We start from the raw sequence: 17405 nt of genomic DNA on the forward strand, positions 1-17405 counted from the left end.
CAGCTAACCAAGCAGCTGCAGTAGTGGCAATAATGCACACAATTTCTCTGATCTACATCTTCAGTCAACTTCCTCCCTTTTTTTCAATTATTTATTGAAGAGTAATATACATGCAAAATGATGACACATTATAAATGCACAGATAGCTGAATTTTCACAGCCTGATTAAATACCCACGTAACCAACCTCCAAATCAAGCAACAGAGCATTCTCAGAATCTCAGAAACCCTCCTCATGCTATACATGGAATAGAACCGTATGTACTTTTTTAATGTCTGGTTTCTTTCACTCATTTATGTCTTGAGGACCATCACATATTTATGTTGCTCTAACTTGCTCATTTTTAGTGCTGTGCTTTATTTATAAACATACCACTATTTACATTTCGATTCTACTATGGATGGGCATGTGGAGAGTTGTAAATTTTTCCTATTATGAATACCGCTGCTGTGAACATTTTAGTATGAGTCTTTTGGTGAACTTATATATGCATTTATTTTGGGTATATAACTAGAAAATAGTTACAGTTATACAGGAATTGTTGGGCCGTAGTATATCATGTGTTCATCTTCAACCATTTTCAGAACAGGGAAGATTTAATGAAATACACCTTTCTCGTATACTCATTCATTCTTCAGGACTGACTGCTTGGTGATACTGTTCAGAGGATGCAGTACATTTTGATAAACACAAATCCATAAGGGATTCTTATCACTTTAATTATTCCAGCCATATCACATGAATAATTTATATTGCCTTATATTATACTGAAGATATCTAATGTTAGCACAAAGTTACCTGGAGGAGATCTGATTAATGAAAAAACTTCTTGTGCCAGGATTAAGAAATCCTGGAAAGACATGAATTACTGACTAACAGATACATGTATAATAGTCAAGTGGAGTGATCTTTGTACACCTTTACTACAGTGTGTCATTATTACTCTGTCTAATGTCATCCTAAAATGAAGAAAATTCTAGTAAATTTTGGAAGTGCTAAGGAAAAAGAAACTAAGAAGAATTTTTAAGTAGTTAAAGTTTTATAAATATTTATATCCCCTAGGAAATGCTACTTTATGCTTACTCAGTATTTAATTATGCAAGAGAAACTATTAAAAATAAGATAGAGAAACTCCTGTCAATATGAATGTAGTGTAACTTCACCTCAGTGACTGCAAACTACATGGAAGTAAAATATACCTTTTTACTAATAGGCTTTATCTCTGTGCTTGTATCACTTGATGTAGTGTATTTTGACACAAAACTCAATAAATCTTTTAATGGTAGTCTGTGGATTATATAATTATCACTCCAGGATAATCCATGTCAAGCTTCAAAGATTTAATAACAGCAAATAAGTGTGGGGCACTGACTTGTACTAAATATATTTTTAAATTTTGACCATATAAAACATTGTAATAATAAAACTACACTCTGCCTACCAAAGATATTAAGTGTTTGAAATGCATTTCCTACTTCAGTATTCTACTCTTTAAAGCTTATAAGCTCACATGCTACTAGCTTTCAAAAGCCATCATTGGAGAAAACTAGCAAGAGAGGAATGAAAATGAATAGATTGTAATTTACAAGAGAAGACCAGCCTCCTCCTGGATTTGTAATTGCTTTAATTAAAATGGTGAATTGCCTGTTCTATGCTACTATGGGATCTTGCAGTTTTTCTTCACATCGTTTACCACAGATTTCTTTTTTTTTAATTTTATTTTATATTGGAGTATAGTTGATAAATAATGATGTGTTATAGGAATACAGCAAAGTGATTCAGTTGTACCCATACAAGTATCCATTCTTTTGCAAATTTTCTCATTTAGGTTATTACAGAATATTGAGCCAAGTTCCCTATGCTATACAGTAGGTCCTTGTTGGTTATCTATAGTAGTGTGTACATGTCAATCCCAAACTCCCAATCTGTCCCTCCCTGCCTTTCTCCCTGGTAACCATAAGTTTGTTCTCTAAGTCTGTGTTTCTGTCTTGTAAATAAGTTCATTATTATTTTTTTTAGATTCTGCATATAAGTGATATTATATGATATTTCTCTTTCTCTGTCTGGCTTACTTCACTTAGTATGATAATCTCTAGGTCCATCCATGTTGCTGCAAATGGCATTATTTCATTCTTTTTAATGGCTAATATTCCATTGTATATATGTACCACATTTTCTTTATCTGTTCCTCTGTCAATGGACATTTAGTTTGCTTCCATGTCTTGGATATTGTCAACAGCACTGCAGTGAACATCAGGTGCATGCATCCTTTTGAACCACAGTTTACTCTGGATATATACCCAAGAGTGGGATTGCTGGGTCATATGGTAGCTCTATTCTTAGTTTTTTAAGGAACCTCCATACTGTTCTCCATAGTTGTTGTATCAATTTACAATCCCACCAACAGGAAGGTAGGAGGGTTCCCTTTTCTCCACACCCTCTCCAGCATTTATTTTTTGTAGATTTTTTGATGATGGCCATTCTGACTGGTGTGAGGTGACATCTCACTGTAGTTTTGATTTGCATTTCTGTAATACTTAACAATGTTGAGCATCTTTTCATGTGCCTTCTGCCCATCTGTAGGTCTTCTTTGGAGAAATGTCTATTGAGGTCTTCCACCCATTTTTTGATTCTGTTGCGTGTTTTTTTGATTTTGAGCTCCACGAGCTGTTTGTAAGTTTTGGAGATTAATCCCTTGTCAGTCACATTGTTTGCAAATATTTTCTCCCATTCTGTGGGTTGTCTTTTCGTTTTGTTGATGGGTTCCTTTGCTGTGCAAAAGCCTCTAAGTTTAATTAGGTCCCATTTGTTTATTTTTGTTTTTATTTCCATTACTCTAGGAGATAGATCGAAAGAGATTTTGCTGTGATTTATGTCAGAGTGTTCTGCTTATATTTCCTCTAAGTTTTTAGTATTCTGTCTTACATTTAATTTTCTTAATTTTATTACAGAATTAAGAAAATTCTTAATTTTCTTTTTTTGCAATATCTTTGTCTTGTTTTGGTAACAGGCTGATGGTGGCCTTGTAGAATGAGCTTGGGAGTGTTCCTTCCTCTACAAGATTTTGGAAGAGTTTCAGAAGTGTAGGTTTAACTCTTCTCTAAATGTTTGATAGAATTGGCCTGTGAAGTCATCTGGTCCCGGATTTTTGTTTGTTGGAAGTTTTTTCATCACAGTTTCAATTTCAGTGCTCGTGATTGGTCTGTTCATATTTCCTATTTCTTCCTGGTTCAGTCTTGGGAGATTGTACCTTTCTAAGAATTTGTCCATTTCTTCCAGGTTGTACATTTTATTGACATAGAATTGCTCGTAGTAGTCTCTTATGATCCTGTATATTTCTGTGGTGTCCATTTAACTTCTTTTTCATTTCTAATTTTATTGATCTGAGTCTTTTCCCTTTTTTTCTTGATGACTCTGGCTAACGGTTTATCAATTTTGTTTATCTTCTCACAGAACTGGCTTTTAGTTTTACTGATCTTTGCTATTGTTTTCTTTGTTTCTATTTCATTTATTTCTGCTCTGATCTTTGTGATTTCTTTTCCTCTACTAACTTTGGGTTTGTTCTTCTTTCTCTAGTTGCTTTAGGTGTAAGGTTAGGTTGTTCATTTGAGATTTTTCTTGTTTCCTGAGGTAAGACTGTATTGCTATAAACTTTCCTCTTAGAACTGCTTTTGCTGTGTCCCATAGGTTTTGGATCATTGTGTTTTTATTGTCATTTGTCTCTAGGTATTTTTTGATTTCTTCTTTGATTTCTTCAGTAATTCATTGGTTATTTAGTAACATACTGTTTAGCCTCCACATGTTTCTGTTTTTTACAGTTTTTTTTTTTTGCTGTAATTGATTTCTAATCTCATAGCATGTGGTCGGAAAATTTTCAATTTTCTTAAATTTACCAAGGCTTGATTTGTGACCCAAGATGTGGTCTACCCTGGAGGATGTTCCATGTTCACTTGAGAAGGAAGTGTATTCTGCTGCTTTCAGATGGAATGTCCTATAAATATCAACTAAGTCCATCTGGTCTAATGTGTCATTTAAGGCTTGTGTTTCCTTATTAATTTTCTGTCTGGATGATCTGTCCATTGGTGTAAGTGGGGTGTTAAAGTCCCCAAATATTGTTACTGTTGATTTCCCCTTTTATGGCTGTTAGCATATGCCTTATATATTGAGGTGCTCCTATGTTGGGTGCATAAATATTTACAATTGTTATATCTTCTTCTTGGATTGATCCCTTGATCATTATATAGTGTCCTTCTTTGTCTCTTTTAATAGTCTTCATTTTAAAGTCTATTTTGTCTGATATGAGTATTGCTACTCCAGCTTTCTTCTGATTTCCATTTGCATGGAATATCTTTTTCCATCCCTTCACTTTCAGTCTGTATGTGTCCCTAGGTCTGAAGTGGTTTGGATTAAATGCTGTGACCAAAAGACATAGACGGACCGAATGGATATAAAAACAAGACCCAAATATATGCTGTCTGTAGAGACCCAGCCATAAAAAGAACAAAATAATGCGATTTGCAGTGACATGGACAGACCTAGAGACTCGTCATACTCAGTGAAGTAAGTCAGAGAAAGACGAATATATGATATTGCTTATATGTGGAATCTGAAAAAATGGTACAAATGAACCTATTTACAAAACAGAAATAGTCACAGATACACACTACTGTATATAAAATAGATAAGTAATACGAACCTACTGTGTAGCACAGTAACTCTACTCAATGTACTGACCTATATGGGAAAAGAATCTAAAAAAGAGTGGATATATGTATATGTTTAACTGACTCAGTTTGCTGTACAGCAGAAACTAGCAAAACATTGTAAATCAACTATACTCTAATAAAAATTAAAGAGGAAAAAAAGCCAGTATGGCACTGGCACAAAAACAAAAATATTGATCAATGGAATAGGATAGAAAGCCCAGAAATGAACCCACGCACCTATGGTCAACTAATGTATGACAAAGGAGTCAAGGATATACAATGGAGAAAAGACAGTCTCTTCAATAAGTGGTGCTGGGTAAACCAGACAGCTATGTGTAAATGAATAAAATTAGAACATTCTCAAATACCATACACAAAAATAAACTCAAAATGGATTAAAACGCTTAGAGGAAAACATAGGCAGAACACTCTATGACATAAATCGCAGCAAGACCTTTATGGATCTACCTCCTAGAGTAATGGAAGTAAAAACAAAAATAAACAAATGGGACCTAATGAAACTTAGAAGCTTTTGCACAGCAAAGGAAGCCATCAACAAAACGGAAAGACAACCCACAGAATGGGAGAAAATATTTGCAAACAATGTGACTGACAAGGTCATCTCCAAAATATACAAACAGCTCATGCAACTCAATATCAAACAAACAAACGAACACCCCCCCAAAAAACAACAGAATTAAAGAATGGGCAGAAGATTTAAATAAGACATTTCTCTAAAGACGACATAAAGGTGACCAAGAAGCACATGAAAAGATGCTCCACATGGCTAATTATTAGAGAAATGAACTTCAAAACCATTCCTGGGCTTATATCCAGAGAAAACCATAATCCGTAAAGAAAGATACATGCACCCCAATGTTCATTGCAGCACAAATATCATATGATATCACTATATGTGGAATCTAATGAAGTCAGATACAAATGAAGTTATTTACAAAACAAACAGACTCACAAACGTCGAAAACAAATCTATGGTTATCAAAGGAAAAAGGTGAGGGGGAGGAATAAATTAGAAGTTTGGGATTAACATATATATAGTACCATATATAAAACAGATAATCAACAAAGACCTGTACAGCACAGGGAACTCTACTTATATTTTTTAATTATATGGGAAAAGAATCTGAAAAAGACCATACACACACACACACACATCTGAATCACTATGCTGTACACCTGAAACTAACACAATATTGTCAATCAACTAAACTTCAATATAAAATGAAAATTAAAAAGACAGGCAATTCACTTCCAATCTTGTTCTTTTCTAGCCCACCAAAACACTGTTGCCCCTATATCTTTCTTAAGGCCATAGGGTCATGCTTGACACTGAGGTTATTTTGACCTTCTATCTACCCTAAAGTCCTCTGCATCAAGCCCAAATTCCTAATCATTAACTTATCACTGCCTGCTATTTATTTCTAAACTACTTGATATACATTTGCTTTCTACATTTTCCTGCTTGTACCTCTGTGTCCAACACTGAATCAGAATTTCTTTCATTCAAAATTTTCTTCCATAATACTATTTCTTCTCACTCTTGAATGGTAATTTATCTAGGGGTAGAATTTTAGCTATTATATCTAATAGCTAATATATTTTAGCTAATATATCTAGGGGTAGAATTTTCATATTCTCCCTGTCAAGCATGAGCCTAAGGCCTTAATTTCCATTCTTTGCAGAAGTTAAAACTCGAGGGGGGGTGAGTGTCAACAGACGCCACGTAGGAGAACTGGACTTCACCCCCACCTGGCAGTAAGGAGGCAGTGCCCCCCCTTCATCCACGCTACAGTGTCTAGCTGTTGGCACAGATATTACTGAATGAGAAGACTGTTGACGTCTCTTAACTTAAACTTATACGTGCAACCCCTTCTCCACCCTGGTCCTGGTAAGGAATGGCCAAAGTACGAATTCTGTTTTGCCGTTGTTACCTGGGCAAGGCTGGGTGCAGGTTTCCTCAAGAACCACTTTTTTATTACCATCTATAATGGGTTCGATATCAGTACAGAATTCTTCATCCACTACCTTGCTGAAATCATCAGCTGACCCATCACTCACTACACAAGAAATATTCCTTGTTCTGGTCCCTTCGCCACACTGGGCATCCTGAAATGGAGGAAGACATAATTAGGGAAAAAAATAATTCATTAGTTAGCTTATCGCTGACAGTCATCTCTGCACCATTGATTTTGATTTGTGAGCAGTTAAAGGAGCATTTGAAACCTTAGGGAAGAAGTCCTATAGGGCAGTAGCTATAAAGCATAGCATGAACAATTTATTTGTTTTCTAGCCAAAGACAGGCAAATAAATTTTCATTAAAATGAATCAGTCTCCAAATGGTTTTAAAATACAGGACAGGGAGTGCTTGTTATCGAAACCAATTAAACAGTTATGAAATGGCAAGGTACCTAAAATCTTTAACAGGAAACATGCTATCTGTAAGCTCTGAAAATATTTCTGAAACCAAGTCTCTCCAGATAAAGAATACACACTTCCATACAACTTTTTGAGATTGGTTACCTGCACTTGGCATGCAGACCACTGGCTGTATTGCCACCGATAACAGGGCTTCACTGGGCAAGGCTTAGACTGTTCCATCAGGGCAGGGCATGGTCTTCCATCACCCTGAAAGGGCTGGGTTACTGTTCTTCTTCGGATCATTTTTCCTTTAAGAGATACAAAGTGGTGCAACCTCAGTGATACACTACAGTTGTGCAAGCATATATAATATATATATATATATTTTTTTTTTGTGTGTGTGTGTGTGTGTGTGTGTGTGTGTGTGTGTGTGTGTGTGTGTGGTATGCAGGCCTCTCACCGCTGTGGCCTCTCCCGCTGCGGAGCACAGGCTCCAGACGTGCAGGCTCAGCGGCCATGGCTCACAGGCCCAGCCGCTCCGCGGCATGCGGGATCCTCCCGGACCGGGGCACGAACCCGCGTCCCCTGCATCGGCAGGCGGACTCCCAACCACCGCGCCACCAGGGAAGCCCAAGCATATGTCTTACTAGGAGAAGGCGTCAGACATTTCTTCCGAAATTAGAGGAACAAGTAAGGCTTAGATGTTTTGAATCAGATACCCTGATTCAACCTTTCTGTAGATTATTTGATATGACTTAAAGCAAGAGGGACATTTTATTTCATATTCCTTGACCATCAGTCTAATGCCAAATAAAGCACAAACAAACCTGTGAGGCCACACGTTTGAGAACACTCTGACCAAGGAGACCAGTCAGAAAGCTGACAGTTCACAGGACATTCCACCATGCAGGACGTGTTCATCTGCCAGTTCTTCTCCAGGCCGAGCTGAAAGGATAGAGGTAGATCTATTTGTACTGACAGGAAGGCATGACCACAGTGCAGTGTTGATGGAAGGAAGAAGGAAGGGCAAGATTGGAGCGGGGATGAGAGAAGAGGAAGAATAAGCAATATGCATAATAAAATAAAAAGATGTCTGCAGTACAAAGACCCAAACTGTTAAAAATATAAAGTGGTTCAATCCAGGAGAGTGGGAGCAAAAGGAACAGGATGAATAGAGGAGCCCATTTACTCAGTATACTTATATATTGTTGAATTTTTTATATAAAAAGTGAAAAAAGGAAGATTTAATCTCCAAATTAGTTGAATTTCCCTCAAGGAGGAATAAATAGGTGGAAGCACAAATATTTTCTATTAGTTAAAAAGCAAGAATATCAGCACTATACAGATATATAATTGTATTTGGGGGATATTATTTATTTTTACATGTGCATGTCAAACTGAAAAAAGAGCGAGGTTAAAGACCAGTTGCCACTCAAAACCAAAAATATAATGTACTAAAATAATATAAAATAGTTTTAAAGTAAGCTACCTCTCTCAAAAGGAGGGGTGGGTCACTAGAATTTTTATTATGAATATTTTATATACATTTATTATTTTTTTAAAAAGATTTTCTCTTCCAGAACCGATCTCAGCAGCTAACTGTGGTGTAATTGTTACTTTGGCATTAGTCTCTCATCAGATAATAATGTTGTGCATTTTACTGCATTAAGTAGCATTACTTATTTAAGTATTCTACGCTTAAAATGAAGGATGAGATTTCAAACTCATCCACTGTATATTCAAACATTTAAAAAGTCAAAGGTACAAAGTGGCATTGAAATAGAAAAAATAAGAGCTTCTTAGGAAAGTGCAATTTTTTAAAGTAGTCATCCTTGGGGATTTTCAAGACCTTTTTTATTTCTGCATGAAAGTAAGTTTATAGTGTCTAATTTGTAGAGCAGAAAATGGCAAAAGAAAGTTTTCCTGAAATGTTATGTTGCGGTTCAAGTAGAACTCTTGGCTCTAAGTTATGCACTGAGAGAGGATCAGATCGACGATTTAGGTACCAGATCCCTCTGTAAACACTCTCATTATAGTCTCCATCAGTAATACTTGACAAAGCTGAGTATTTGGTATGAAAACTTTTACCATATCACTTAATTTAAAATTAAATTAAATCACTTATAATCACTGGAGATTAGAAGTTTTAAGGTGATACGATAAAAAAGATGTGTTAAATTTAAGGTACCTAATAGCTTCATGGAGAAAGGTTTTGAACCACAGAATTCAACTACTACTGGCTCATTTATTTTGCTAGAGGGTTAAAAAGGATGTCTGTTTACAGATATTTTGGGTACCCAGTAGTAAGACATTTCAACTCTGTACTACTTTTTCTCTTAAATTTGTTGTAGCTACTTTTTCTCCTCTCTCTCTATATCTATCTATCTATCTATCTATCTATCCTATCATCTATCTAATCTATCATTTATCTAAACATATGTTCAGGGATAAACAAATAGGAAAGGAGAAACCAGTTATTAGGTATCTGGTGAATTAATGTCTGAAAAACATCAAAGACAAAAGTGCTATATAAATGCTGGATGGATTTAACCCTAATTTTCCTCTTTGTTGGACAGTAATGCCATCTTTCTTTTGGGCTGTTAGAGAAACAGCAAGAGTTAGCTACTGCTGTTACACTCAATTCAGGGTTTGCACATGTATTAGTAGGTAGGCAATCTACTGTTAAAAAAGATAGCCAGCTTTTCTCAGGGCTATTATTTAAGTCTACTGCTTTTTAGGGTGGATAAAATGGGATATGAGTTGTTCAATCCAATTCCCGCAGAGAGTAGCACTGCTCTCCCTGAATACAGGGTTTACTAAAATGTTATGATTTGAATCCCTGTCATCACAGTATTCAAACATTATAATATTTGTACATAAAAGTAAATTTATCCAGGCTCCTGGATACTTAAAATTATTTCTCAGGTTTTTACCCACGTTTCACTTAAGAAATAAAAGGCCCTATTTATATCTTTGTCCTGTAGTCATGAGATATTTAAAAACTGGTCTTGTATGATTTGGGTTTAGCTTTCTAAAAGCTCTCAGAGCTATTAATAGTTATCTCATTCTGACCCAGGAGGACACTTACATGTGCACTTGCAAAAAAAGAGACATATTAGCCAACTAGAGGTAGACCACAGAAAGCTCTCCAGCCTGTATATAACTATAATAACGTTCATTAATAATAATGTTATTTTTGTAATGATCACATCACTTCGATGTTATTAGTTTCAAAGCCAGACTGATTCAGGTATAAAATTTCTGATGCAATCTAAAGCAGTAATTGACTAAGTTATGTTATAAGATGACAGAGCAATTTATTAACTCAACAATTTGTTTTCAGCACACTTGGGAGCTCTGTTCCCATGGACAGAGATACAGATAAATTAGGTCCACATGATAATATCAAAGATATCAAATGGATTAAAATATTTCCATTTTGAGTTTTCCCTTAGGAGTTTGAATAATTTACCACGAGCTTATAGTAACCCCTAGAATGTGTAGACAGACGTCATGGTCCCAAGTCTACTGAACCCTAATGAGGTTATAAGTTCCTCCCGGGTGTTGCAGGTCTGTGGAGGCTGTTGCTTATCTTGGTTCATGTTTAACCCAGTGGCCTCAGATGCAAGAGGAGTCAAAATCTGTCAGGAATGTGAGTGCCCTTTTGGTCTGGAAACCAGACAAAATGATCAAAACCCAAAGTGTAGCTTCGTGAATACTACCGAAGGACAACAACTATGTTTTCTCGCGTTTCCTAAGGTCATGTTCGAAATGATAACATTACTTTCGTAAATTGGAGAATTAACAGTTACAATTCTCTGTACCTAAAAGACACTAATGGCAGACTCTATTCCTTTGTTTGAACTTCAAGCTCTCTCTTAGCCAGACCTGAGTCTTGGACTCTCACAGCTGGGTATCAGATCCTAATATCAAAATCTGCTACCGAACCACACGCGATCAATGTTGTGCAACAGAGAGAATGAATGATGGCTCTTGGCAGGTGTCCCAGGGAACACAAAACTCATATGAAATTACAAGAGATGATGAGTGGTCTGATTAAGATTTATTGCCTTTATATTCACCTTGATTACTTATTGTTCCCCGAGCATTTCTTTCAGAATAGGCTAATTAGCATACCTTTGGGCTCCAGGCAGAACAAAATACAGGAAATTACGTGTAGAAATCAGTAGTGTTGGACAGTGTCTCTTTTCGAGAGAGTGTTTAGCAGCCTCTGAATAGTGCCGAAAACATCTGCTGGCAACGAGCTGCATAAAGCGCTGGTCAGGTCACTTGGCTCAGCATGAATTGAAATTATTAGGGAAGAATTTACTCGCAAAGACATAACAAAGCATCCCCTCACCTCTTCACAATATTTCAGGTTAACCGACTTGCCATCACTTCGAACACAATCCAGCATCCTCGTTTTCATGCCATTTCCACAAACTGCCTTCTCACTCAGCTGGCACGTACTCCAGTCTGGAAGGAAGGGAGCATATCAGAACAGAAGGCTATGCATGAACCGGATTTCAAATGAAACTCGGATGACCTGAATCCCATATTTAATTCACAACTGCTTCCTAAGCCCCGCAATCAATCATCCCACACGCAGAGCGTATGGGCCCCGGCTTTGAACGTATCTGGAGTCAAATGGAAATGCTGGCGTTGCACATCGCTACAGGGACTATTCCTGAGGCAGATGTCTCCCTGACAATCTTGCTAGCTAGCTGTTTGGTGATACTGTAGAAATGGCTGTGGCCTGCAGATCAAATGTCATTTAAAAACCTTTTTCCTAACGGAAGTAGAAATTTACATTTCAACATTTTTGTTTAAGCAAAATAATCATAATTTTAATGGCTCGTACTTTAGGTAGTTATATCCAAATAAAACTGTCTTTCACTTACTGTCCGTACTGTAGAATACTGTAAAATGTACGCTTATTTATTTCAAAATCACTTTGGCCATATTTATTTAATTCCCTTTATTATATATCTTTTGCAAAATAATTCTTTCCAGGGTAACGTAGCATGCCCCAGAGAACTGTGATTTCATTGTGTCATGAAAGGAAACTGAAGAGAAAAACCAAAAGAACAAAAAGTCAGTCTGACTGCTGTGTGTCACTGTACAGTTTCTGGGGTTTATTTTGGTGTGAAAATTACTTGGGAAAAATTCCAGAGTTAGCTTCAGTGTTGCCCTAAGTCATACAAACCATGAAAGTCTTCTTTCCTAGAGTATATACCTTGATGGTATGAGATGAGGGTTTGGGAAAGAAATGGAATTTAGAATAAGCCTTTTTTTTCTAAAAAAAACACTCATCTATCTTTTTTCACCTACACCTTTGATAATATTTATATCTCTGAAATGTTTATATTCTCTTCACGCACTTCTTGGCAAGCTTAAGATTGCTGATGTCTTTACAGCAGACTAATCGTGCCTATGAACTGCCCCCACGGAAAGAATTGTTGTCCCAGTATTCACAGTGATTAAACACATTCTGAAGAAGAAAGACATCTTTCAATAAACTGATACCCATGGGAAGATATACCTTTTATGTGCACCTTCTGAAAGTGGGAGAGGGTGGCTTAAGTAGGAACCCTTAGACTATTCTCCGTCTGCCTTAAGAGCTAATGTTTGTGTGATAATTTCATTCTCTATTTTGATGTTTATGAAAAATAAGGCAGATAAATATTTCTTTCATTTAATACGGAATTATTTCTGGGAGAGTAAGCAGCATGTCCAAAAGGCACGCAGATGGAGTTGAACAATACTTCCGGAAATGCTGCTGAGCTGACAGACGTGGGATTTGACCTTTAACTCTATAAGGAGATGACTGTTCACATACCTGTTACATTATAATCATAGTGGAAGCAGTTTTTGTTCAGGTTACAGGGTTCCTTCTCAACAGCATCAGGGCAGGCTCTTCCTTCATCAGCAGGTTGTCTGATGGGATCAGCTGACCTTTGCCGGAAACTGCTTTGATTGCAAGGCTGACAAAGAATAATATAGCTCCTCAGAAAGGTGAATACTCAGCCACACAAGAGCTAATGTATTAGGGAGAGCACTGGAGCAAGAGCTAGAACCTTTGGGACACTGGCTAACTTAAACAATCTCATAACGCCTCAGTTTCTTCATTTATAAAATCAAGGTGTTGGATGAGTTTCTGATGTTCCAGCTAGCTCTAAGATGCTGGGAACAGGGAACGTTGTTTGCCATTCCAGTACACAAAGAATGTTGTCTGCTGCCTCAGTTCTACAATGATCAAGGCACCAGCCACTGCAGCTGCTGCAGGTGATGTGCCCTGAGCGAAACAGGATGGAGGAAAAGAGGTAGCATTCTGTGCTTTGGATACTGACCCAAGATAGTTAAGATATGTCTAGGGAATAATTTCAATAAGCCCAGATTCTTGCATCTTCCTATACCCAGGAAAGCACTAAAGTCATTAACTAGAGATGTCTGTTTTAGTGATTAGCAGTAATCTTTTGATGTCTGACTGTATGTTCTTTCCCAGCAAAAAACTCCTGTTTATCCTGGCTCCTCCTTTACCTTTTCAGAGCAGTTCCTCAGAGCTATCTAAAAGGTTGTCTCCCAGGCTATAATCCTCAGTAAGATCCCCGAATAAAGCTTAACTCGCAACTTTTAAGCTGTGTGTGTTTCTTCAGTCGACAATGCTTAAGAGATGTGTCTAACCTGAAAAGATATCTGCACCCCCTTGTTTATTGCAGCACTATTTACAATAGGCAGGATATGGAAAAAACCGAAGTGTCCATCAATGGATGAATGGATAAATAAGTTGTAGTATAATTATACAGTGGAATATTATTCAGCCATAAAAACATGAGGATTTCTACAATTTGTGACAACATGGATGGACCCTGAAGGCATCACGCTAAGTGAAATGTCAGACAGAGATAAACAAATGCTGTATGATCTCACTGTATGTGCAATCTAAAAAACAAAAGAAAAAACAAAACTCATAGAAAAAGAGATCAGACTTACAGTTACCAGAAGTGGGGGTAGGAGAGAAGGGAGAATTGGAGGAAAGTGGTCAAAAGGTACACATTTCCAGTTATAAGATAATAAATAGTAGGGATGTAATGTACAACATGATGACTGTAGCTAACACTGCTGTATGTTGTACAGGAAAGCTGTTAAGAGACTAAATCTTAACAGTTCTCATCACAAGCAGAACATTTTTTTCCTTTATTCTTTTCTTCTTTCTTTTCATCATACCTATTTGAGAAGATGGATGCTACTGAACCTATTGTGGTAATCATTTCACAATATATGTAGATCAAACCATCATGCTATATTCCTTAAACATACAATGATGTCTGTCAATTATTTCTCAGTAAAACTGGGAGAAAAAGAGCCTATGTGTCAAATATTAATAGATACATCACATCATCCATACACAAACACATACATATGGTCATACTAATTATTGTAGATCACTAATACAGAAATTATAATCTATCTATTTATCTAATATAGTTGACAGGACCTGAAAAACGGTTTTAAGGGTGAACTTTAAATAACCAGTTATATACAACCTTTATTTTCCTAATGTGCACACATATATGCACACAAACACAACTTAGCACTAATTAAAAAGACTGGTTGCCATTCTCCTACGCGTACAGTCTTGTTTTGAAAACATTTGGTTACTAAGATCAGAAACAGTAACTTAAAATACGATGCTATGGAATTAAATAGAATAGAAAATCATTTGCATATGCTTGTGAAACAGCTGATTCCACTGTTGTGGCCTCTCCCGTTGCGGAGCACAGGCTCCGGACGCGCAGGCTCAGTGGCCACGCCTCACGGGCCCAGCCGCTCCGCGGCATGTGGGATCCTCCCGGACCGGGGCACGAACCCTTGTTCCCTGCATCGGCAGGCGGACTCTCAACCACAGCGCCACCAGGGAAGCCCGAAACAGATGATTCTTAATTGCAATTTAACCTGCATCCAAGTCAACTGCCAGCCCTGTTTTGCTCCCGCTCTATCAGTTGGCTGCTAATCAGCATCTTTAATAATGTTAACCCTGAAATAGAAAATTCATTCCTCCTTGAAAACATGTATCTGTCCCATATTATATTTCAGCAAATTAATTCCACATTAGATGTATCTTTTCCATGATTTGATGCCATTCTGAAGTGTGCAGCTTTACAAAGATGCACAAGGGTAAGCCAAATTTCCCACATCATCAGCCAGTTCTGTTTCAAGTGACTCTCCTCCCAGGGTCCCATGGAAGAGGCCCTACGGGCTGCTGAAATCTAGAAGCTTTGTGTGATTGGAAACTCTCAGCTGGCTTTCCAGGCCCAAAGAGACTCAAGAGTCAGTGTGTGGAAAGAGACTCACTGATGCACAGCTTTCTTCTTTCTACTCCCTTTCTTACCAGGATCTTTTGCGTTTTAGTGTCAATACTCCTTCTGCCATACCCCTACCGTGTGAAAGATTATGCCTACAATTTTAAATGGATTGGGCAAAAAGCAAGGGATGATAATAACCTGACACCATTAAAGTATTTTTACTAGATTTTCATTCTTTTTCCCTTTACCTGGAGGGAATCATTATCACCACTGCAGTTTTTAACATGCTGTGAATTCATAAGCAAATGTAAAGGCATTTTGGGACTTCCCTGGTGGTGCAGTGGTTAAGAATCCACCTGCCAATGCAGGGGACACGGGTTCAATCCCTGGTCTGGTAAGATCCCACATGCCGCGGAGCGTCTAAGCCCTTGTGCCACAACTATTGAGCCTGCGCTCTAGATCCCACGAGCCACAGCTATTGAAGCCTGTGCTGGGTTTAGAAGGATGGTGGAGGAGCATAAAGCTTACAAGAGGTCGAGCTGTTTCAGTGTGAGTCCAAACATTGCTGATTTTAAATGGCACAGTCATAAGAATGAAGTAGCCAAAAATATGCCTTGCTTTGGTAACTAATTTAGTAACTAATTTAGTAACCAAGCTATTATTCTCTTAATAATATTTTTAAAGCTTTAGTGGTAAGGAATTAAGCAAATTCTACATTAATAAATGGTTAATTGTCTCACCAAAGTGCATCGGGTCCACGGACCCCACTCAGTTATCACACAATCCTCGGGACATGGTAATTTGCATTCTCTAGAGCCCAGAGGCATCTCTTCTGGGTCACAGAGGTAATCCTCTACATGGTCAGAAGGGCCATCCGCCGTGTTCTGCATGCATCTAGAAGAAAACATACCTATCAGTGAAGGAACTGGGACAACTGAACAATGGCCAACCCGTAAGGTACAAGGTTTTTCATAAGACATCACCATGGAGGTGGGGGATGGGAAGCTTTGCATTTAATGAATAAAATTCTCCAAACATAAAGACGTAAAAGGATCTCTGCCTCCCATACCTAGTTGTATAGCTAATGATTTAAAAATCTATGCTTGCATGTATCATAATCTTTTAAAGTTATAGCCACTGTGTATACACTCTGTGTACATAAACTACGTGTCTTCCTCTTAAAGGAGAGGGTCATTTACACCCATATATGATGCAGAAACTAATGAGTTCACCAAAGATACTCATAGATGGGTTACAATTCTGGAATATAATGCATGTTTTTCTTCTGAGGAAAACGGTGAATTCCATGGAGAAGGCAGATTCATATATGATGGAAGACAAGGCACACTGAAATCTCCTAGGGAGAGATTTCAGTAAGTGGTTTTGAGAAAGTAACTGATGGCATTTATCAAGTTGTTTTGTCATTTCAAAAGTAATTTTCGCTTCCCATCTGCTGATAACCTTAAAAGAAAGGCAGAAGTGAAGAGACAGTCATAAGAATAATAGCACAAATTCTCTAAACGTGGTTGTTGGGATCTTCCTATATCTTGACCTTTTTTATTGTTAGTTTTCCTTTTAACAGAACAAATTCAAACATTTTATTACATTTCATTCTATTGTAAGCAGTCATAAAGGGCTCCTTAGTCATCTCTTGGGAATCTAATTAATGTGACTAGTACCAGACTTAACTTTTACTGTAGTTAATAATCTCTCAAGGCACTTTTCGAATAGAAGAGAAAAACTTTATCCCTCATTTGTAACTCAGAGAAGGTCAACCAAATTAATAGGTTTGGGAAGAGAACTGCATTGCAGGAGATGAAAAGGAAGGCTTGAGCTCTTAAGCCTCTCAAACCCACTGCAATGTTTTAAACTGTTGGTTGCATTACATTACCAATTATATCTGGAATGTCAACTTTTCTCAGGGATTTACAATCAGTAGGGACATTGCATCTTCACAGATCTCCCCTGCAGAATCACGTTTCTATACAGCGCTGCTAATTTTAAGAGAAATGTG

General features: G+C 37.3%; 1 protein-coding gene across 1 annotated transcript in view; it reads right to left on the reverse strand.

The window, feature by feature from the left end:
- THSD7A (thrombospondin type 1 domain containing 7A) overlaps positions 1 to 17405 on the reverse strand; it is a 262845-nt gene that overhangs the window by 14476 nt on the left and 230964 nt on the right. Inside the window, exons 17-22 of the mRNA XM_089917089.1 lie at positions 16132 to 16285; positions 12925 to 13069; positions 11446 to 11561; positions 7913 to 8030; positions 7248 to 7393; positions 6659 to 6833 (exon numbers count right to left, since the gene is read on the reverse strand). Of these exons, the coding sequence (XP_089773215.1) occupies positions 6659 to 6833; positions 7248 to 7393; positions 7913 to 8030; positions 11446 to 11561; positions 12925 to 13069; positions 16132 to 16285 (854 nt within the window). The remainder of the gene's footprint in view (positions 1 to 6658; positions 6834 to 7247; positions 7394 to 7912; positions 8031 to 11445; positions 11562 to 12924; positions 13070 to 16131; positions 16286 to 17405) is intronic.

The sequence above is a fragment of the Delphinapterus leucas genome, chromosome 9 (assembly GCF_059928025.1).
Source record: "Delphinapterus leucas isolate spDelLeu-1000000601 "Yukka" chromosome 9, BTC_Dleu_Yukka2, whole genome shotgun sequence".
In the NCBI taxonomy this organism is placed as follows: Eukaryota; Metazoa; Chordata; class Mammalia; order Artiodactyla; family Monodontidae; genus Delphinapterus; species Delphinapterus leucas.